The following is a 24,808-nucleotide window of genomic DNA, read 5'->3' on the forward strand; positions in this document are numbered from 1 at the left end:
GTCCATGTATTTTCTTGTTCCATGATGATTCACAGGCCTTGAAATCCCAAATATCCTGCTTTCTGGGTTGTTGCATTAGTTAGCAATTAGTAATCAATCAGAAATTATTTTTCATTTTTGTTAATCATAGTAAAAAAAAAAAATCAGTTAATTTTAAGAAATAAAAATCAAAATGCCTGAAATATAATGCACTGCATTCTTTAATTCATTTGTTATTTTTTTAAATATGCTCAATATTGCCCTGTAAAGTCTTCTGACTGCAGGTGCTGAGAGAAAGCTCCTCATTTGATTTCCAAACCCCCAACTTACTTTTTCTTCTTTTTTTTTTTTATTAATTAGGAGAAGTCATTTAATTTATCTTTAGCTTGGAATAGCAAATGGCACATTTTTCAGAGCTATCCCTACCTCTTTTTCCCTGTTTCTCTGTGTGATTTCATTAATAATACCTGCTGTTTTGTATTTTTTTTTACTATTTCTCTAGCAGTGAAACATTACAGGGCAATGCATAATCAGCACAACTCAGAGGAAGATTGTGTTCTACAATAAAAAATGTGATAATGCTACACATCCTTTGCACTTCTTATGCTTTGTTTGAAAATGTGTGATTACATTGCATTTCCCCCTGCTTCAAATTAAAAGATCATAACATACAATACACAAAGAAAATGTTACCTTTTTTCCAATTTTAAAATGTGGAAAATCTCATGTAGTATCTTTAACATCTTGCTAAGAGGTATTAATTAGTTAGTAACAAATGCACACACTGTGCAACACCTAGCACGTCTGATTATCAATTTAACAAAAACATACAATTTAATTTCCAAAGCTATAGTTTTTTTTTTTTTTTTTTTGGTGAAATTGGGAGAAGAAAAATGTCACAAAAGCAAGCAGAGATTAACAAGAGCTAAAAACACACATTCCTTCAGATCCAAAGAATGAGCAGGTAAACTGAAAGCTTTTCAATTTATAACCATTTTAACACTTCTCACCTATCTTTTTTGCATAATTCTAATTTGCTCAATTCCAATCCTGAATCTTATCTATATTCTCGCATGTTCAACAATTTGTATTTAAGTTTCTCTTCTATAAGGATAGAATCAATTATGCTTTTCTTCTATTATACTCTCTCCACATATACTTCTGGCTCTGTTTATGTTGTTTGTTTGTAATTAATTAAAAGTACAAGGCTTGCCAAAAAATCTAATAGTTTTTTTTTACCATTATTAACATGGAGAGGAATATATCGAACCCTACAGTTAAGTTTAACTGCTCTCCACATATATATTAAAATGCTTATTTTAATATATATTTATATATTAAAATGCTTATTTTAATATTTTATATATATATATATATATATATATATATATATATATATATATATATATATATTCGGGTGACACTCAAGTCAAGTGGATCCAATTTCGGCGAAGTCCAGACGGTCTATGACAGCCAAACCCTCTGCTTGCAACTTCACGATGGTGGGACTGTTAGTAATCCTGGGTATAACCTCCATGCACAAGCACATGGTGGGTGACCACCCAGGTGTGAACCAACGTAAGCAGGGGTTGAGGTGTGGCGCCCACACCACATGGAGGAACGCCACCCATCCATGTTACCAGGCAGTACTAGATGGTAGATGACTCTCATCAACCGGTGAAATACCACCACTTTGCTTATTAAAGGCTTGAAGTGGTGGAACCCATGTTTAGTCTCTAGAGCTATCTCTAGTCTCTAAGGTCCGGCCAACCCTTCCCTATCTCTTCCATCATGCAGTATGATTGATGATTTTGAGGTTATGATGAATGTCGTGGCGAGATACAATATTCCTTACATTTTGAGGGTACGGCTCTAAAACGGTGTTTGCAGGCCGGCCACTAGTTAGTACACCAGACCAAACCTATTGGTAACTCTCTAGGAGGCTTCCGGATCAGCTAGTGTATAATCTTGCTACCTCTACTCTGCCAGATAGTGACTGGAGGGAGTCCGTGTGTATGCAGGGAGCATTGTCGAGGCCACGTTATGTCAAGGATCTGGGTATATTCTTACCACATGTACGCCATATCCAAAAATTTCATTACTTCATACAGCATGTCCCACCCACTTTTTCTTACTATTGAATACACCATGAATTGTCAAAATAATAGAGCAAGCTTATCCGCAAAAAGATCTAAACCTCACAAGGACTTCCTAATTCATTTCACAAATATACGTCGTCTCAATTCTAATCTCAACGATGTCCATTTCTACTTGCAGTCTTCCAAACCCCATGTACTTTTTTTGACCGAATCTCAGTTATCGGTTGATTCAACTACTGCTCATCTCAGATGTCCAAATTATTTGCTGTATGATTCCTTTCGCCTCAAAGGTGGTACTTGTGCATACGTCCGTTCTGATATTCCCTGTCAGAGACTTGGCAATTTGGAATCTCCTCTCTTTGATCTTCTCTGGCTTAAAATCTCTCTATCTCATTTTTTCAAATTCATCTGTTGTTTCTACCGCTCTCCCAACTCCACTAGTCACTTAGAGCTCTTTGACTTCCTCTCTTTGCAACTTGACTTTCTCCAGTCCAACTTTCCTAACAGTGAGGTAATTTTCCTTGGTGATTTTAATGTTCACAACTCCAGCTGGCTTCCGTTTTCTAGTCACACCGACCCAGCTGGTCGAGATGCTGAGGCTTTGGCAATTACTAATGACCTAGTACAGATTGTTCATTTACCTACAAGAATACCGGACAATCCTAATCATACAGCCAATACGCTTGATCTTTTTCTCACAAACAACCCTTCTAAGTACAAGGTCGAAGTGAGAGGTCCTTTAGCCACTTCAGATCACAACTTCGTGATTGTCTCTTCTCCAACAGAACCTTTATCTCATGGCTATTCCCAACCTCGTATTGTTTGGCATTACAAGAATGCAAAATGGGATGACCTGCGAGACTTCTTTTCTTCTTTTCCTTGGTCTGATTACTGTTTCAAAACTTCAGATGTCAACGTTTGCTCAGATCGTGTCAGTGAAATTATTCTTGCAGGAATGGAATCCTTTATCCCAAACTCCACTTTAAACTCTCGTCCTTTATCTAAACCTTGGTTTTCCAATAGATGTGCTAAGGCTGTCCAAGAGAAGAATGTTGCATATCTTAATTGGCTTGTTTCTAATTCTTCAGTTTCATTTTCTGCCTACACCAAAGCTCGCAACAATTGTAAAGTAGTTATTAATCAGTCCAAACTAGAGTTTAAACAGGCTAAGAGTAGAAAACTTGCTTCTTGCCCTAATGGTAGCCGAGCATTCTGGTCTCTTGCCAAAGCTATTGGCCGCAACTTTTGCCCATCTCTGCTCCCACCTCTGTTCAAACCAGATGGTTCTGTTGTCACTTCAGCCAAGGATAAAGCTGACCTGCCAGCATCCCATTTTTCTTCCAGCTCATGTATTAATGATCTTGGTAAAACACCTCCCACCATTCCCAACACGCGCCATTCAATGCCTCCTGTGGTCTTCCGTCAAAAGGATATCAGAAAGATTTTGATGAATCTTGATGCTAAGAAAGCTCCAGGTTCTGGTGGTATTTCTCCACTTGTTCTCAAAACCTGTGCTCCTGAACTTACTCCTATTCTTTGCCGCCTTTTTTCACTTTCTTATTCCAAAAGTGCTTTCCTTCTGCTTGGAAATTTGCTCATATCCAGCCAGTTCCTAAAAAGGGTGACAAATCCCTCCCATCCAATTATCGTCCCATTGCAATTACTTCTACTCTTTCTAAAGTAATGGAGAAATCAATTAACCGCCAACTACCTAGAAACCTTCCGTCTGATCAACGATCGCCAGTATGGATTCCGTCGGTGTCGATCCACTGGTGATATTTTCTGGCTTATGTTACCCATTTATGGACTAATTCAATGGAAAGGTTCGGTGAAACACAAGTAGTTGCTCTTGACATCTCAAAGGCTTTTGATCGTTTTTGGCATGAGGTCTTCTAAACAAGCTTCCATCTTATGGTTTGCCAACTGTTTTTAGTAATTGGTTATCCAGTTTTCTCTCTAATCGCTCACTGGGGGTGATGGTAGATGGCTTGATCGTTTTTGGCATGAGGTCTTCTAAACAAGCTTCCATCTTATGGTTTGCCAACTGTTTTTAGTAATTGGTTATCCAGTTTTCTCTCTAATCGCTCACTGGGGGTGATGGTAGATGGCTCTCTGTCTTCTAACTTCTCCACTAATGCCGGTGTCCCCCAAGGTTCAGTTCTTTCCCCCACTCTTTTCCTCTTGTATATTAATGACCTTCTTCCATTGCCTGGAAATCCCATCCATAGTTTTGCCGATGATAGCACATTGCATTCTACTTTCCATTTTGAGAAACCTTGACCTGTTCAATCAGCTTCAACTTCTCGAAAATCTGCTACCAATTCCTTAAATGCCGATCTTCAGGTAATTCTCCAGTGGGGCAAAGACAACTTAGTTGATTTCAACCCTTCTAAAACTCAGTCTTGTCTTATATCTCGCAAAAAAGGATTCTTCTTCTCCTATGCTTATCTTAAGTGACACTCCGATTTCTAGGCAAAATGATATTTCATTTTGGGATTACCCTGACTTCTAATCTCTCTTGGCACAAGCACATTACAAATATTGCTTTCTCTGCATCTAAAAAACTTGGTTTTCTCTTTCGCTCTCGGCATTGCTTTACTTCCAAACAGCTGCTCACTCTGCATTAATCGCAATTCCGACCTGCCATGGAATATTGTTCCCACATCTGGGGGTGGTGCCTTCACAACCTCTCTCAGGGTTCTTGATTCCAATCAGAAGAGGGCAGTTAGTTTAATTAATGATTCATCTCTAACAGAGTCTCTCCACTCGCTGTCTCATAGACTTACTGTTTCTGCTGCATGCCTCTTCTACAGATACTTCCATGGGCACTGTTCTTCTTAATTGGCTTCTATAATTCCCGCTCTCTCTTTCAAAACAGTCCGAACACGTGCCGCCACCAGCCATTTACTGTCCAACTTCAAACTCACAAAACCAACTTTTCATCTTCCTCATTTATTCATTCAACTGCCGTTTTCTGGAACAACCTTCCTTCATACGTATTTCCTGAAAATTGCAATCTACAGAAGGTCAAGTCCAATGTCAACAAATATCTTCTTTCGTCTTCTCAACCTCCAACCCAAGCATGGTACTAAGTACTATAGGTTCTAACACCTCTCGTGTATGGGTTTACATAAAAAAAAAAAAAAAAAAACAAGTACAAGACAATGCTGAAAAAAAGCGATGAGTTAGGGTTGAATTTGAAAGTGTCTGTAATTCTGCCCAGACGATAGGAGGGAGTATATGATGAGAGCCTTGTCGATCAATTCGGCCCTGGAGAGACTGTGCAAGGCTCAAGGGCTAGAATTTTTCACAGCATGGTCTGTGCTTGTTAGTAGGACAGACTGCTTCTACAGAGATGGGATACACTTAAATAGAAAGGGTGCAAGAATTTTTGCTGATACTATCAAGGCAGAGTTAGGTGGGTCAGAAAACTGCTAGATTGGGGGATACACGGACTAATAGATTAACAGTAGCCGCGGGCAGAGGTAAAAGTGGTTCTTGCACTACTTCTATTAAAATGCAATTGAGTAGCAGCCTGGAAAGCAAGGCAATAGGAATTTCCAGGCCTGCAGGGAATCATAGTGGAACAAATAAATACATGGGCTGTGTTAGGGTAACTAAGAGTAGAAACAGGTGCATGTATACTTGCATGTACAACAATGCTAGGAGTATAGTTAATAAATTCGATGAGTTTGAAGTGCTAGTCAAGACATCAAAGGCAGATACGTTGGGATATCAGACATGGTGTCACACAGACATAAGCAGTGCAGAACTGGAATTTTGGGAGTACAATGTGTACTGAAAGGATATACAGTAAAGGAAGGGAGGAGGGGTTATGCTGTTAGTTAAGAAACACATAAAATCTAAGGAAGTGCATCCAATTGATGTTGGTGGACAATGCAATGCTGAGTCTGTTTGGTGTGACATAAGCACTGGGAAAGGAAAAATGAGAGTAGGTGTGTGTTATAGGCCTAATGAATTTGAGGAGTATAATGAGCAATTGTGCAGAGTAATAGAGTGGGCCAGTAAATTAGTGTCTTATAATGGGAAATTTTAATTTCCAGGATATTGACTGGAATTTGTGGGTTGGTCACTCACACACTTGCCAAGCTTTTGGGGATTTATTAGATGATTAATTTCTACAGCAGCATGTTCGGGAGACAAGCAGAGGGAGTAATACTCTTGATCTGATTATCAGTAATGATTTTTCATTGATCAAGAATCCGCAGATAAAGGAACCACAAGGTGGCATTGATCACAGCGTGCTGAAGTGGGATTTACTCAAAGAAGTAACTACCATCAAGGGTAAAGGGGAGGGTCTTTGAAAGGTGACTACGGTGGTCTGAGACAGGATTTAAATTCTATATGGTGGAACCAACTGACAATGTTACCAACAGCAAATTCAAAATGGGAAGTATTCAAAGAATTAATCTTGGAAGCTACTAGCCTTTTCCTACCAATAAAGAAATACTGTTCAAGATTTAGGCCTATATGGATGTCAGATGAACTAATTAGACATGTGACAGAGAAGAAAAATGCGTGGGATATTTATAAATTAACATGTGACACAGAAGCCTATGATAGATATAAGCTGGTCTGTAACCAAGTTCTCGGACGAATTCTCGTCTGTAACCTTCTTCCGGCTGGTAATTTTGTTTTCAACATTTGTTTGGAGTGAAGAAACCATCGAAAGTCCTTCAGTATCTTCTTCAGCGGCGAAAACATTTTTAAACGATTGATTTGTATACGAGTGCTTCTTCCATTTCCATCGGTGGTTCGTCGTTAATATGTTCTTCGGCAGAATGACCTCCTTCCATTTCTTCACACTCATAAAGAACTTCTTGAACAATGTCGTTGATATCTAGAGCACCATCTTCTGTAGTGAGGTGCAAGACTATATCTTTGTAGCCAGGGTCACTTGTAGCTGAAGTATCGTGCATTATCAATAGATGTTGAAGTTCTTGTTCTTCTTGTTGCTCCACATTGCTGTTCACAACTTCAATTTTTGGGTTTGAGAAGCCAGACTTTACAAAACAGTTCATGACAGTTTGTTTTCTAATTGCATTTACTGAAGAGGAAATCCATTCAATCGCATCTAGGATGCTGATTTTCTTTGCAAGGTCACTCGTACGTGTTACATCGTTAATGTTTACAATGAGATGTCTTAAAACACGTTTTCTGTAGTGAAGTTTAAAATTTTTTATTATCCTTTGATCCAAGGGCTGACACTCTGCAGTTGTGTTTGGTGGCAGAAAAACGATTTGAATGTTGGACAATTCAATGTGTGGGTGTGATGCAGCATTATCCATGAAAAGAATAATTTTTCTGTTTTGACGAATCATGTTTTGGTTAAAGTGACTTATCCATTCGCTCATGATATCCCGTGTCATCCACGCTTTTTATTAGACTTCCAGTCAACATTCAAAAGATTCAACTTTATGCCCTTGAAACAACAAGGATTTTGTGGTTTTCCTATAACAAGAGGTTGTTCAGTCTCCCAGCATACAAAGGGTACTAGGAAAGTTTTGCAATACAGCTTTGTTTATTTAATTTTTTCAAAGTAATTTCCTCTACATTCAATACACCTCTCCATCCTCCGAAACCAATCTTTAAACCAGTTCTGCCAAGTTTCACTAGGGAGTAAAGCACACTCGTTGTCCCAAGCCCGTAGAAGGTCCTCATCACTGGAAAACCGCCTCCCTTTTAGCTTCATTTTCACATGCGGGAACAGTGCAAAGTCGCAGGGAGCAAGGTCTGGACTGTTGGGAGGGTGCTCGAGAAGTTTCAGTCCTGTCGTGGTCAAATATTCGGTGCAGGCTTTGGCGCGGTGAGCTGGAGCATTATCGTGATGGAGGTACCAGGTGTCCATTCTTGACTTTGGCCGCAGGTTCTTCGTAGATCCAATGACTTTAGGCAGGCATTGTTCAGTATACCACTTAGCTGTGACTGTCTTCTGCGTGTCCAAAACGACACGTTCCACAATTCCACTCCATTTGAAAAATACAGCTATCATTTTCTTCTTTACAGATCGGGATTTTCTGACAATTACGGGTGTGTCGTCATCATCAAAGACCCAAACTTTGTTTTGAGCCTTGGTCGGCAGATCGTAATAGTACAGCCAAGTCTCGTCACCTGACACGATGTTGTTCACATACCGAGATTGTCCCTTATCAAACTTTTTTAACATCTCCCGGCACCAAGTCACACGTCGTGTCATCTGCTCTTCAGTCAGTTGATGCGGCACCCAGAGAGAACAAAGTTTCTTCACGTGCAAATGATCTTGCAGAATCGAACGAACTGCTGGTGCATTTAGGCCCAAAGTATCCTCTATCTGTTGGTAGGTTACTCGCCTGTTTTCGTCAAGCATTTTCCTCACAGCAGTAACGTTTTCCTCCGTAACTGACGTTCGTGGCCTTCCCGGTCTCTCAGAATCCTCCAGAGTGAAATTTCCCCTTTGGAATTCAATATACCACCTGAATATCGTTGTACGATGTGGACAATCATCATCTAGTGCAAGAGTCATTTCTTCTAAGCACTGGTCTATGGTTAAACCACGCACGAAATTATACCGTAAAACTGTCCTTATCTCATTTCGTGACCACGATGCCATTCCAAGCACTTTACATTCTCACTACTAATGAATAACTGAACCCATCGACTTGGCGCGGCGGCTACTATGCACGCATGAACATGTCTCAACATGCAGCAACAAGCAGCTTCCTGTGATTCATTGTTGCGTCATATTGCAAAACTTTCCTAGTACCCTTTGTATAAGGCAATAGTTAGGCCACACCTTGAGTACTCTATACAGGTCTGGAGGCCTCATTTTAGGAAGGATGCAGAGCTGCTGGAACGAATACAGAGAAGGGCAACAAGATGAGTGAATGGAACAAAGGGTTGCTCTTACAAAGATGGAGCTTAAGATTTGCAAATTACAGTGTCTGTTGACTAGGCACCTCTGAGGTGGTCTGATTGAGGTATATATGACCTTGAATGGTTTGAGCAAGCTCAATGCTGATGGAATTCTTCCTCTTGCCCAGATTAATCGCCTGAGGGGACATAAATTCAAATTGAAGAGAGACAGTGAAATTGAAGTGCGGAAATTTGCCTTTAGCCAGCATGTGGTTGATTGCTGGAACAAACTTCCATCTGTCATAATAGAAGCTGTCAGGTTAAATAAATTCAAGGCAGAACTAGACAAACATTTGGAGCAAATGGAAAGGGTTTTTTTTTTTTTTGACTGATGCTGTATAAGCCTGCTTTCTTGCATCATATACCTCTACTAATGCTAATATCCAAAACCTCCTTTAGAAAAAAAAAGACGTTATGTGAATAGAGTACATAATACAAATCTGAACCCACGTCCGGGTAACAGAGGATATCTTCAAGCTTTTATTCACCAACTATATACTGCAGATTTCAGGAAGTGAAATCTGCAGTATATAGCAGCATAATCACAAAACTGTAATCGTGGCAGAATTTACCAGCATCAACAAGAAGGTGCAGTGTGTACTCAGGTTCAATGAACTTCAGTCTACCACTGCTGTTATGCATAAATTTTCAACACAGAAGCCACCAAGTAGACCTACGATTTATTCTGCATTGGTACAGAAAATTCATAAAGGACATCACTTTGTGCAATCATCCTGGCACTGGCCAAACAAGAGATCAGTGAGGACAAAATGGAGCTGGTTTGAGGAAGTTTTTCACAAAGACTAGGGAAAAATCATAATGCATGGCAATCATGATCTTAACATGTCAACAGTGTGTAACATGTTATGTCACCGTCTGAGGATGAAACCACACAAGTTACAGCTAGTAAAGAAGCCGTTGACTGATGACAGAAACGGGATGGAATTCTGTTGGTATTTTTTTCTATGATTAGAGGTTCAACATTACATTGCCATCTACTGCAGCACGCACATTTTCTACATGAAAACCTGAAGGCATCCTCCAAATTGGTTTCAGATTTGCACCACGTACCCCAGTCATGTAATAACGTTTTTAGTTTTATAAAGGAGGTTTGTATACATCCTATACATTCAATATTCCTTTATATTTGACAAAAACATGTGGTGCTTGACATTACTTTCATAATTGCTTCAACAACACTGATGTCCCACCTTTTTGACTGAGCAACGATACATTTTCTCATACCATCACATACTACTTTGACTTTGGTGAAAGTAGTATGAGATGGGTATGCATTGGTCCATGATGCTCTCCAGACATTCTCTCAGGTATTACAAAGCTTTTCTTGCTACCTGGGAGTCTAAGCCACTGATATTCAGGCACTTGTAGGTCAAGTGGGCCAAACTACGGCAAAGTCTGGTCGTTCTGCCACAACAAAATCCTCTGTGTTGCACCCTCACAATGGTGGGCCTGTTAGTAACCCCCATGTATAACTTCATGTGCAAATCCTGAAATACGGCACCAAGTATACTGGAGATGACCACCCAGGTTTTCTTTTATATATATATATATTTTTTTTTTTTTTGGCTGGTTTTAGTTTTAAGTTTTCTTCTTATTTTTTTTTGTTGGCTGGTGCAGCAAAAAGCATAAGCTTCCTTGCACCATGTGGCTATTGCTAATAGAGGTGGGAGTATAGATTGATAGCAGTTGCAGCGAATGGATTTGGTAAGAGACTAGAATACGCAATTAACATTTGGACAAGAAGCAAGTTTTCTACTTTTAGCCTGTTCAAAAAATAGTTTGGATTCATTAGTATCTATTTTGCAATTATTGCAGGATTTAATGTAGGTAGAAAATAAGGCTGAATATTCAAATAAAAGCTAAATGCAATATGCTACATTCTTATCTTGAACAGCCTTAGCACGTTTATGGAAAACCAAGGAAAACCAAAACAGAATAAAGGATTTCATCCAAACAAGGATAAATCCACCGATAATCTGAACAACAATTAGGATTGGAGGAGTTAAAACAGAAAAAGAGGAATAGAAATCATATAACTCATCCCATTTTGCATTCTTATAATGCCACATGACACAAAGCTGAGAATTGCCATGAGGGAGAGGCTCCATTAGAGAAGAGACCAGGTTGTGATCTGAGATGCCTAGAGGACCTCTAACATTGACCATATACTTTGAAGGGTTATTGGTGAGATAAAGAGTACTGGTTGCATGGTAAGTATTGTCTGTTATTCTGGTAAAGTAAAGTTCAAAGTGTAAGTATATGAACAATCTGTGTGAGGTCAATAGTAATTGCAAAATTATCAGCTTCTTGAACCAGCTCAGTCCACATAACTTGAAAACTGAAGCCAGATGCAGTTGTCAATGTTAAAATCAGCAAGGAAAATTACTTCACTAATAGGAAAGTTAGGTTGCCAAAAGTAGTTTCAAAGAAAGGAAATCAAAGAGTTCCATATTCATTGAGTTAAAACAAAGAGAGATACTACATATATATTTGACAAGATGGCACAGAGAGAGATTTTACACCAAAAGGAAGTTTCAAATTAGGAAGTATATGGTTGTTTGTTTGGTTGGGGATTTATTAGCCGCATCAGCAACTATGGCCATAGTGCGCCAGAAGTGTATGGTAAGGAATATCAGAGCAGAACAGCCAGCACAAGTACCATCTTCAAAGTGAAAGTAATCAGAGCTAATAATTAATGCAACTGAGATGAGTAGTGGATGTAGCAATCAACAATTTAATCTCTGTCTCTGTCAGAAGAAATAAGTGGCTCATGACAGACTATAGGTGGAAATGGGCATTATTGACATTGGAACTGAGATCACATATATTTGTTAAATGAATAAGAAAGTCTGAGAGATTTAGATCTTTTTTGCAGATAAGTTTGCACTATTAATTTGCCTATTCGTGATGCATTCAGTAACAAAAGTAAAACACATACAAATTAATGAAAATTTTTGATATGAAGTACACACACAAAGAATATACCATCTGCCTAACATAACATGCTCAACAACGGCTTACACATTACTTGAACTCCCTTCATTCACTAGATGCTTCTTAGAGTTATCAATAATTTCATTTAGTGAACTATCTAACAGCCAGCCAGCCTGTGAAAACCATTTCAGAGTTTTAACCTTAAATTGTAATAAATACTGGACACTGGACCTTGCCACATCATAACCCCAAAAGACATCTATCATACTGCATGAAAGAAGAGATAGGGATTGCTGGAGATTTGCACTGGACACTAAATGTGAGTTTCAACCCTTGTAGCCTGATAGTGTTGTGCTGGATAATGAGATTTATCTATCACCTAGTATTTCCTGGTGACAGAAGAGCAGCATACCAGATACCACAACTTGACCGCCTGCTTGCGTTGGCTTACACATCTGGATAGGAACCAACATAAGTAACTGCCTCCTCCAGTATATTAGGTGCAGTGTTTTGGACTATGCATATAGGGACTGTTAGTTACCCTAGGTTACTAACGGTCTCACCATTGTGAAGGTGCAAGGAAACCAATGTTAACCAAAATTTGGCTATATGAAAAATATGATGAGGGAAATGTGGGGGGGGGGGTGATTAAACTGACTGATTAAACAGAAAGGGGGTGACTCACTAGTCGGACCTGATTATTTATTTCATCAGGTGTTTTCAACTCAAAGTGCTGTGCCCAGCATTAGCAACCCCAAATATTGCTTCCTTCTAGTCTATCTATCTCTCTTTCATTACTTTTATTTTATAAAACAATTCCACAAATTAGATCTGCCATAACATGGAATATTATTTCACAAGGGAGGGGAGTCTTCCAAACCTCCCAAACTCTTTGAGTCTCCCCAGAGCAGAGCACAGCAGTCATGTTAATAATCCCTCAATCACAAACTTACTTGACTCCTCATCACAGGCAGTCATTTTTTGCTGCATACCTTTTCTGTATTTCCAAGCTCAACATTCTTCCAAATTAGCATTTGTAATTTCACCCCTTTCTCCCAAACCAATGTGATCATTGTGTTAGTTAGCAGAAATTCAATCCCAGTTCAGCTCAAACTCAGTAAATCAATTCTTTTCTTCTTCATTTGTCACTGTTTTGGCATGCTGCTCTCCACTGCTAATAAAGCATTAATTCATGTCAACAAATATCTTCTTTCTTCTGAAGGTTCCAGTAATATTTTGTTTACCAAAAAAAAAAAAAAAAAAAAAAAGTAGTCAGATTTTCATCACACTTCCCGGGTATAGCAAAACCGGAAATGAATTAATGGTTTATCAGCAGTGGAGAGCTGCATGCCAGAGTTCATGTTCACAAACTTTTATAAGGAGTCCAATGTAATTCAATTTATCATCATGCAATTACTAAAATATTTATATAATACCACAATGAGGGAAACACCTAACTGCAAAGAACTAATTACAACTCTCAGAACACATTCACGGGTCTCTAAAAAACTCACTGGAAAATAAGGTTTGTGGCGAAGCTATATCTTAATAGCTTGGGGATAATTTGCATTATTTTATCCTAAGCACATAACCAAATTTAGTTTACCATCATTTCACTAAAAAAACTGTACAAAAAATTACCTGTTTTGGCGTTTCATCGTCATTTATTCTTCTGCCATCAAACAGAAATCTAAGTGATGTCACAGGGACTCCCTATTAAAAAAAAAAAAAAAATTTCATTAACTATACTGAAACTACTGCTTACTGAAGTATCACATCATAAAAACTTAAAATTCTTCGAAAACAAATGCAATCAGACTGTAAATTTAACCAGCCTCAACTGAAAATAGAAACGATGATTTGTACTTCTGGAAAACAACCAGTATTGAGGTATGTTAAGCATATATGCTTAAGTGCCTACTGTTTTCACTATATCCATCTGTCTGTTTGCACATAACAACTCTACTCCAATGGATAGATTATCATGAAATTTTATATTTAGTTTATATAGAAAGATTTGTCAAGCCATTCTAGATTTCATTAAAACCAGACAAATCAAAATCTGGCAGTTATTTTTTCCATAAAATTTGTTTGGGAAAAAAAAAAAAGAAGAAGAAGAAATTCATAGATTTAATGTCGTTTTAATGCAGTATTGTTGGCTTTAGACAATCAGTGCACGTTTTGTGTGTGTTGTTACCACTCATGAATGTGGTTTTGCTTATGAAGAGATACATATATATCATTCATCTTCAGCCATTGTCAATCCACTGCAGGATGAAGGCCTCCTCAACACATTTCCAGAAACCACAGTCTTCTGTTTCTATTGCCATTGTACACCATCATATTTCACAATTTCATTGATTCACCTCATCTTTGGTCCTTTTCTTGCACACTCCAAAATTCGTTTGGTCCCTAAATCGTCAGTTCTTCTTGATATGTGACCTGCCCAATTCCAGTGTTTAAAGTGTTTTGTTCTTTCAATGATGACAGACCTTGGTTTGTTGGCAAATCCATGCACACATTTTTTGGTCTCTTCCAGTTATGTTCAAAATTGGGTGCTCCACAGTTCTCTGTGTGACCCTCAGTCTTTGTTAAGCTTTCCCATTCAATGTCCATATTTCAAAACATGTTAGGACAGGGAGAATACATTGATCAAAAACTTTTTGCTTGAGACAGAGTGGCAAGTTTGTCTAAGACTATATCGAGCTTTCTAAATGCGTGCCATCTCAATTTTATGCACCATTCAATTTTCATCATGATATTTCCATCTACTGAAATTTCTTGTCAATCGGCCATGATTCTCTTTGGTCTGGTATATTTGTTGAACCTAACCTGTTTTCTTGATATTCGCCTTTAAAACAAACTTGCTGTTGTTGTTATTTGATTTTTAGGAGAATTAGCAACTAAGGCCATATTGCTCCAGGGATATGCAGTGGTCACTTGCCGACCTTTCCGCATCCTCTGTATTTGGTGGTAAAACAAACTTGTTGCTTTCCTGCTCGAGTTCTTCATTCTTCAATGTTTTTCTGCAATTCTTCCGGATCACTAGCAAAGAGAATGATATCATCTGCAAATCATAAATGATTTAGGTAATCTCCATTTATCTTGAGTCCTTTGTTATTCCAATTTAGCTTGCAAAAAATTTTTTCTAAACAAGCAGAAAACAGTTTTGGGGAGCTTGTGTCTCCTTGTCAGATGCCTTTTTCTTATATTGATGCAGTCGCCTTTTAGTATATTGATTGGAGAAAATTCATACACTGTTTACACCTGTTGATTATTACTTGTTTTGTGACTGAGTTGAATGCTTGTTGATAGTCAATGAAGACTATACATAATGGAAGGTTGGATTCATCGTACTCTGCTCTATAACTTGCTACACTGTTTGGATGAGATCCATTGTACTAGAGCCACTTCTGAAACCTACTTGATCTTTAGGTATTATGCCTATTTTCTTGAAAGTATCTTTGTGAAACCCTGTAGACAACTGGCAATAGGCTTATTGGTCGGTAGTTTTTAAATCTGCCTTGTCACTTTTCTTGTGCAGTACGATGGCTTCTGCACTTTTCCATGCTACAGGTACTTTGTTAAGCATAAGGCATTTTGAAAATAGTTTGGCTAGAGCTTCACATACTGGCTGGCCTCCAGCTTTCAACTGACTTTATTGGGTGCTGCTGCTGCTTTGCCATTTTTCATTGATTTTATATCATCTTCTACTTCTTCCACCAAAATTTCTGGTACAGCTTCTGAATCTGATGTTGGATTCAGTTGTTGTAAAGATCTGAATAAAATTCTTCCAGTCATTTTGGTATTTGTTGTTGAGTTTTTGTTGTTGCGCCATCCTCAAAGCTTCAAAGCAAACATTTGGTTCTTCTGTGTAACCATTTTTTGCTTTGCTTTCTTTAGCCCTTGATTTTCTTCTAGAGTTCTTCTGGCAAGATAAACTTGCACATTTCTTCTTTTATGTGCTTCTTATGATCTTCATTTCTATACATTCTACCTAGTTTCTTATGTTAGCACTGTTTCATTTCTCATTGCTTTTTCATCATGGAAATTGTTTATTTTGATATTCTGAATAGTTTTATTTGTTTTACAACAGGTGCAAGGGCATAGGCAGCATTTACAATAGTCTCAAGGACTTTGTCATTATCAGTTAAAATATCTGTGCCAGGAAGGTCTTGAAGCACATGAAAATTATTGGACAGTTCTAGTTCAAAGTTTTGATGATTTTTCAATAGTTGGTTAGTGTTGTTCTTTGCTTTAGTTGACTTGATCAATTTCTTTTGTTCTTTCTTGCAATCAATTGTGATTTTTGCTCTCAGTAATTGATGGTTGCTCCCAACATTAAAATAGTTCAAGACTGAGCAGTCGGTGAATATCATTTTGTTTGTCAGTATGAAGTCAAATTCATTAGTATTTCCAAGCGGGCACTTCCATGTTCATTTTTGTTGGGCCTTTTTCTTAAAGAAAATGTTAATGATGAACAAATTTTGTTCCTCCACACATTCAATTGTAGACTTCCTCCATCACTTTTTCCAGTTCCATATAGGCTGACAAATCTTTCTCCATGTCTAGAATGAGGTAGGGGTGTGTGTGTGTGTGTGTGTTATGGGGGTTTAGGGACACATAAGCTGCCGGGGCTATAGTGCACCTATTCATAGAAAAAAGCTAAAAACAAAGTTCAGATGTAAATTCTTCATTTTTATTACCAAGATCTTTTAGAATTTTTGATCTAGTCCAATTTTTTTTTTTTTTATAAAGAGAAAAATTCATTGATGTATCTTTGCCAATAATATGTCGTAGTGTCATCGGTTCTTGTAGATTTGTCAAAGAAAACAGGAAGGATATTCAGTCATGTTGATAGTGTGGACATTCAATCAGGATATGTTTCACTGTCAAGAGTGCTAAACAGTGTGGACACATAGGAGGATCCTCTCCAGTCAATAGATGGAGGTGAGTCAGATATGTGTGTCCTATTCGTGGCAGTGCAAGTACCACTTCTTCTCTTCGCACTGTTTTCACACTAGAGCGCCAAGGCTTTGGTTCCTGTTTTAATTGGTATTGGGTTTATTATTGGTTTGGGTGTGCCATTGCTCTTTCCACTGTACAAGACATGCTGTTTATATGATGTGATTATAGTCAGAGGATGAGACTGGGGCAGAGGTTAAATCAAAAGTTGTTGGCAGTTTTGTCAGCTAGTTCATTCCCCCTTTATCCCCAAATGCGCAGATATCCAGCAAAAGGTTACTGATTGGTGATTTTCTTCAATTTTCAGTAGGAGACTTCTGATTTGATTTAAGACAGGGTTCTAGAATGAGGAGGCAACCATCAGTGACAACTGTTCACATGATATCCCAGTACACTGGCCAGTCTACTAGGATATCACAGAGATGTTCATCTCCATTCTTGAAAATATATCCACAAGTATTTCAAAACATCATAAAAGCTGCCATAAAATATGGTTTCTGCACTCTCTAGACTTGACAATGATAACCACAAGTACAGGCACGCCCGGCTTACGTAATACTCTACTTCGCCAGCCAGTGCAAACTTAAAAAAAAAATCTTGGAAATGTATTTTTCATCCCGTAGTAATAAATGGAGGTATTGTGAAAATGTTGTAATGTAAACCCAGTAACACATTGTTTTTTTTGGTAATTCATTCTGCAAATTGCAGTGGCTGGAGACTAGGCACCTGTGCGGTGATCTCATTGAGGTGTATAAGGCCTTGAATGGGTTGAGCACGCTGAATTCTGATGGGATCCTTCCACTTGTTCAGATTACAAACCTAATGGGGCATAAATTCAAATTAAGAAAGGACAGATGTAGCATACATGTGCGGAAATTTGCCTTTAGCCAGCGGGTGGTTAATTGCTGGAACAAACTTCCATCTGTCGTTGTGGAAGTTGATAGGTTGAATAAATTTAAGGAGGAACTAGACACGCATTTGGAGGAAATGGTGTGATTATTTTTTTTATTTATTTTTTTTTTTGCTGATGCTGCATAAGCTCATACACTTGCTTTCTTGCATCACATGCCATTACTACTACTACTATTATAAACAGGTAGTAAACTCAATTTTATTGATTTGCAATAATACCGATAAGAATTGTCTCTTCGTTCCTATTTACTTATGACAATGGTGAAGGGAAAGTGCAAGTGCTGGCAGTGCTAAGAAACGAAACAAATTGATTTAGAAATGATGATTAATTAAGAAGTATGAAACAGGGCAAAGTTTCTCATCTATTCCACTATTTTATGGGAAAATGTGCAAATAAAAGGACCAACGCGTTTAAGATCACAATGCGTTTAAGTAATCACAAAACAGCATTCAGGTGCTATGTCGAAGATGTAAAAGCTATTAATAATATGGATGGAAAATCAGACTCATAAGCAAGTGCCTCTGAACCCAATGACCATTCAAGCAAAAGCAAGAAGTATTTATGAAGAATAGTTTAATAGGTGCAAGGTGCAATATGGTTTAATAGGTGCAAGCATCGCGCTGGTTTCCAAAACATTAAAGTATGCAGTGAAGTCACCAGTGCTGATTCTGCAGCTGCAGAGAAATTTTGTGATGTGCTGGAAAAAATCCCTTCTAAATCTCCACAGCCCTCAACTTCCACATTCTAGATTTCATTCTGGTAGCAATGCTTGAAAGTTAAAACTTGCTGATGTTATGCCTGTCTCCTCTCCCTTTTTTGTAAGTTTATAATTTTGAAATTTTTGTAATTTCGTACACTTTTGTAATTTTTCCTGCACATAAGATAAAAAAATTGAATAAATAATTCTATTTACATGTTCGTCGAACATTTCTTTTTTGCTGCAATCAAATTCAATGCACATAGTTGCAAGTGCTGCATAAGCATTTAGGGAAATTTTGACTTACATAAAACTAGACTTAACCAGGGTTCCGCGGAACGCAACCGTTACGTAAGTCGGGGAGTGGCTGTATTTTGAAATATCATCAAATTTGCATAAAAAATTGTTTGATTATTGGAATGATTCTGTCTAAGTTTAACGTTTCACATTTCTTCAATAAATTACCATTTTTTGTATGAGGAATGCAGTTTTTGACACGAAAACATCTTTGGTGGCACCTATTAAATTTTTGGACTGAAGTAACAAAAATGTGAAGCAGGAATGATGCAAATTACATCACTTCCTAAATGACGCTAACTCAGTCACTAACTTTGATTCGGTAGAGTAAGTAGCAGGCACAAGCATAAAACAGATCGTTCATAACCTTGGTTCTAGCGATTTTAAAACTGTTCTGATTTTCATGAAAGATGTTTTCACATAAAACATCTTTTGTCCATACAGGGTATATACACACGTTTTTTTTCTCTTAATTATTAATAAAGAAATATTTAGATTAAACCATGCACACCATCAAGGATTTCTCATATTGTGGAGTTATTTCATAACTGGGTTGTCACTATTGGAACAGGGCACCTGCCCACCCACCGATGATGAAGCCAAACAACTTCGTCTGGGTGGTGGTGCCCATCTGAGAATAAGTAGCAGTAGCCTTCTTTACCAGAGAAGTGTTACTTATTGGAAGTAGTGCAATACCTAGGCAACTAGTAAACATATTCACAATATGAGATAAAATAAAACAATGTATGCATACTACCTGGGTAATAGAAATGGAGATGCGCTACCCATCCTTAAACAGCCTTTTTTATACTCTGACATTTCGTCAAGAAATATATTTAGATTAAACAATGCACATCATCAAGCATCTCTCATATTGTGGAGTTATACTTCATAACTGGGTTGTCACTATTGCAACAGGGTACCTGCCCATCCACCGATGATGAAGCAAACCAGCTTTGAAATGGTGGTTTGAAACGTCTGGGTGGTGGAGCCCATCTGAGAATAAATAACAGTCTTCTCTACCAGAGAAGCATTACTTATTCAAAGTAGTGCAATACCTAGGCAACTTTTTAAAAGTATCCACAATATGAGATATAATAAAATGATGCATGCATACTACCTGGGTAGTAGAAATTATGGATATGCTTAAACAGCCTTTTTCATAATCTTTGACATTTCGTCAAGAAATATATTTAGATTGTACTAGACATGTTGGACAGACAACTTGTGTGATCGAGACTAGGTAATATCCTCAGTGGATCTCGATCACACAAGTTGTCTGTCCAACATTTATATATCTATGAAATCAACAAGGAAGCATTTGGGAGGTTTAGATCTTTTCACATACAAGTTTCACAATTCATGATGTATTCAGTAGTAAGAAAAGGTGGGGGAGGACGTGCTATATGAAGTAATGAAATTTTTGGATAGGGCATACACATCGCAAAAAAGTACCCAGCTCCTTGACACAGCATTACCTCAACAATGCCTCCTGCATACACACTATGCAGACTCCCTCCAGTCATTATCTGGCAGCAAGATTATAGACTAGCTGATTCAGAAGCCTCCCATAGATTTACCAATAGGTTCAATCCAATGGACTATCTAGGGGCCAGCCTGCAAACATCGTTTTAAAGCTGTACCTTCAAAATGCAAGGAAGATTGGACCTTGCCACGACTTCCATCATAACCTCAAAAGACAGTCAAACTACATGATGGGAGGGGGACAGAACTTTTCTCTGGAGACTAAACATGGGTTCTGTGCCACTTTCAGCCTCCAATAGGCAATAAGAGGTGGTAAATGGTATTATTGCACCATTTACCACCTCTTATTTTCTGTTAACACTGGTGGAATTGCTCCGTGTGGTGTAGGTACCTTGCCTAGACCCCTGCTTACGTTGGTTCACACCTGGGTGCCATATTTCAGGACTTGCTTACAGAGGTTATACCTAGGGTTACTAACAGTCTCATCATCATGAAGGTGCAAATAGAGGATTTGGCTGTCACAGATCGACCAGACTTCACCAAAATTAGGTCAACTCAATTTGTCTGTCACCCGAATATCAGTCTCTCTCAGGCATGCCAAGCTGGGCTTGGCATGCCTGAGAGAGAATGTCCATCGCAGACTCAAGGACCCTCGTATCTCCGTGCATAATTTGTATGGAAAAAAGAAATTCACACATTAAATGTAGTTAAACAGTCCATGCATATTTCGTGTGTATTATGCAAGACTTGTGAATATGACACACACACACAGACAGACAGACAGACAGACAGACAGAGAGACAGAGAGAGAGACTTAAACAATCATTTAATGTATGCAGTATGTTACATTTCAGGAATATTAGATTTTTACCCCCTTTAAATTGAATGATTTGTTTCATTTTTCTATGATTAATAGAAATGAAAGATAAATATAGTTCTCCTTAACAATCAAGTCCTAAGGTAACTTTATAGAACATTTAATAAAACTATTGATTTACATCCTCTAAACTTAGCCATTTTATTTAATTACAAGTACAGGTAGTTCCTCACGATTTAACTCGTTCCTAACATGCGGTCATAAACCACAAACTCGTAAAGCGGGAATTCATTTCCCATAGACAATGTTAAAAACAGGGATTACATTCTCAACAATATATTTAAAATAGTAAGAGATTACCTCGATCTTTTGCATAGAATGCTTCCAGTCAATGCTCTCCAAATGCAAACGAACAAAATAAACGGATAAAATGATTTTAATGAATTCTTTCACTCATAGAGACATGACCGATCCGACACACAACAGAATTAAAAGCTGAGAGCCCCAACAACAACCAACTCAGGAAAACCATTAGTGTGAGAAGACATTGTGTCAAAGTAATTAAAATAATTAAAGATGGAAAACCGTTTGCGATAATAAATAATTAAAATTACGATTATAAAATTTGGTTAAACACACTGGACATACAAATTAAACGAAATTTACCGTATTTTCCTCTCTTAAACAGACAATACTTTTCAATGATTCATCTTGGAATAACACAAAGTGTGTGTGTGTGGTTCTTAAATAGATTATTTGTATTGGCACATCCGTAAAAAAGACCAGAAATCCAAAATTAGGTAACGATGCCGCACATTGATAGAATTTGAGTGTAGCTTCATTTCAAGGGTTTCAGCAATCGATAATTTTATGTACTTATGTTGGATGTTTAAAATTTCTGCTTCATTAAACAGGAATATGTGACCTTTATTGAATAAATGTATGAAATGCTAATTCTGATACAAATGCATGTGATGTACAGACTGAAGCAGCATGTTGTTTCACGCATAAATCAAGAGTATACTGAGTCGACCCTTGATACAATGAATCACGTTGACCACAAGAAATGTATACAAGATCATTCTTGTATACATTTCTTGTGGAATCTCATTTGTACTGAGAGAACTTTTCTTTCTTTTTTTTGTATGTTCATGTCAGACAGCACCTGGGATTTCTCCCATCTCCGTGTGTGTTTGCTGTATCGAGGACAGTACACTTGGCCATGTCTGTGCAGTGTGATGTGTCGTGCCCATTATTTATCCAGCTTATTGGCTGCCAGGCCCGACATTGCCCATACCTTGCCACGTGGGAGGTAGCCAGGTGTGTCCAGTATCATAAGTTGCTCTGGCAGGTCCTGCCACTTAGTTTCCTGGGATTTCAGTGGCTAGGACCTGAAAAAAAAAAAAATATCAGGAGTTTGACATTAATGCCTAATGAGATTGCTGTTAGGAAATCGCTGGTTGGGATTGAACGCTAGAGAGAGATGTGTTAAAAGGCCCTAATAGGTCTGGCAAAATTTTGATGTTATTACATTTAGACGTGAGGCTATACGCTAGACGAAAGATAATAGTGTTAGTTGTCCCCTATTGGGACCCACCGTTGCCCGCACTTTGCCACAAGGAGGCAGGTCAGGCACCCAGTAGATTATTTAAGTACTCTGACAGGTTCCACCACCTAATTTCCAAGGATTTCAGTGGCAAGCCTTAAAAAAAAAAAAAAAAAGGGGGGGGGGGGGGGACACTAGAATTTGGCCAAAAGAAATTTACATGAAAATGGCAGAATTTAGATGTTGATTAGAATTTGGAGGCATTGTTAAGGGGTGTACTTGGTCAGTTTAGTGAGAGAGGGGGAGACTAAAGAACTGTGATTTCTCAATATATTATGGAGCTTCTGCATAGAGCTGTGGAGCCGGAGCTTAGAGCCAGAGGTTTCTATGGAGCCGGAGCCAGTGAAAAAAATCTGGCTCCCCTGCCTCCCAACTATAACTTGGTCAGTCATGATCATGAGGGTGGCACATATGCCATATGCTCTGATACTTCATGGTGAAGTTTTCATTTCCCTGTTCTTTTTTGTTTACTATGTTTTTTTTTTTTTTTTTTATTTAATGTGAGTAGCTTGCAAATAAGGCACATTTTATTTTTTCAGAAATGTCAAATGTCTGGAAGCCCTCAATGATAAACAGAGGATCTAGAATGAAGTCTAATACATCTGAATACTTTACGGTCACTGAAGATGATAAATACTATATTTGCACATGCCAAGTGAATGACACTGATGGCAAAATTTTGACTTGTGGATCAAAAATTAGTAAACCTTTGACCAATAAGACCAATATTTCAACAACAGCATTCACAATTTGAAGCATCCATGACAGCACAGCAGATCAATTCAAGAATTACATTATTGAGTTAGTGGTGAAGAATTCTTTATCTCTGAATGTCTTTTGTAAACCAGCCATGCTTGGTTTGATAGGAGAAATGGCGCAAAAATTCAAAATATGTTTGGATAGAGGCAGTGTTCGAAGGTTTATAATAGAGAAAACAAAGGAAGAAAAGTTTGCCCTTATACATGATCTAAAAGAACGTTTTGTATATTTGAAAATGGATGCTTGCACATGTAGATTAAACTACTTTGCAATAAACGTTCGATTTGTTGATGCCAACAATAACATCGTTTCATGTACATTAGCAGTAAGGGATACAAAAGCCCAACATATAAGCTAGTACCTTCATCAGCTAGTGAAAGATGTTCTGCAAGAGTTTGAAATAGAAAAAGAGCACATATTGTGACTGATAATGCCTCCATGTCAAGTACCATTGAGAAGTTAAATAAAGACCAAGAGAGGTGATTCAATGACAGATGAAAGTGAAAGAGATGAATCAAGTGGTGAGACTCCAGAATTAAACCCAATGATTACACAGAAGCAGAACTGGATTTAAGTGACATTATGCCTCTTCAGAGTCCAACACATGTGTTCTGGTGTTAATACTTTACAGCTGGAAATTCATGATGGCTTAGGAAATAAAAATGCAACTGCTCTTGTAAGTAAGGTAAGGCAGGTTGTACAAGCTGCTAGAAAGCCAAAAATAGAAGCAATAATTAAATGACATGCTGGAAAAGTAGCAATTTTGGATCAAGCTACTAGGCAGGGTAGCAGATATATAATGATGGACCATTTACTGGAACTGAAACCTATCCTTATTGGCATGACCAACCCTGAACTAACACAAGTACTGTGGGACCAGGTGCAGAAACTTAAATACTTGATTTACCAACAACATATCACTACAAAGAAAATTCAAGGTGAAGACTTGACTCCTGGTCAGTTCCTAAAGGAATGGAACTCTCTGATATACTGCCTTTCCAAGATATATGGTCCTATAGCTGAAGGTATCATTTCCTCCAAGGAAGTTAGGGAAAAAACATTTTTGGGAAATGATGTAATGTCAGCTGGCATTTATGTTGATCCCAAGTACAGATGTTTATTAACAGATGGAAAACAAAGCAAAGCAAAAGAAGCTTTATGTGATATAGGGCTCTTATTCTTAGGGCTAAGCAGCATTCAGCAAATAAAGAATACTCAGCACTAGGAGATGAAATACAAAGCAATCCACCATCATCATCATCTGATACTAATTCTGAAGACGAGTTTGATTTTGAAGATTGACAAACAGCATTGCTCAAAAAAG

General features: G+C 37.9%; 1 protein-coding gene across 1 annotated transcript in view; it reads right to left on the reverse strand.

The window, feature by feature from the left end:
• The window catches only part of LOC150091239 (small ubiquitin-related modifier-like), a 128,836-nt gene that overhangs the window by 51,904 nt on the left and 52,124 nt on the right, over nucleotides 1-24,808 (reverse strand). The window contains exon 4 of the mRNA XM_090382942.1: nucleotides 13,587-13,658. Within this exon, the coding sequence (XP_090239068.1) occupies nucleotides 13,587-13,658 (72 nt within the window). The remainder of the gene's footprint in view (nucleotides 1-13,586; nucleotides 13,659-24,808) is intronic.

The sequence above is a fragment of the Mastigoproctus giganteus genome, chromosome 1, assembly GCF_048544385.1.
Source record: "Mastigoproctus giganteus isolate SK-2022 chromosome 1, ASM4854438v1, whole genome shotgun sequence".
NCBI classification, from domain to species: Eukaryota; Metazoa; Arthropoda; class Arachnida; order Uropygi; family Thelyphonidae; genus Mastigoproctus; species Mastigoproctus giganteus.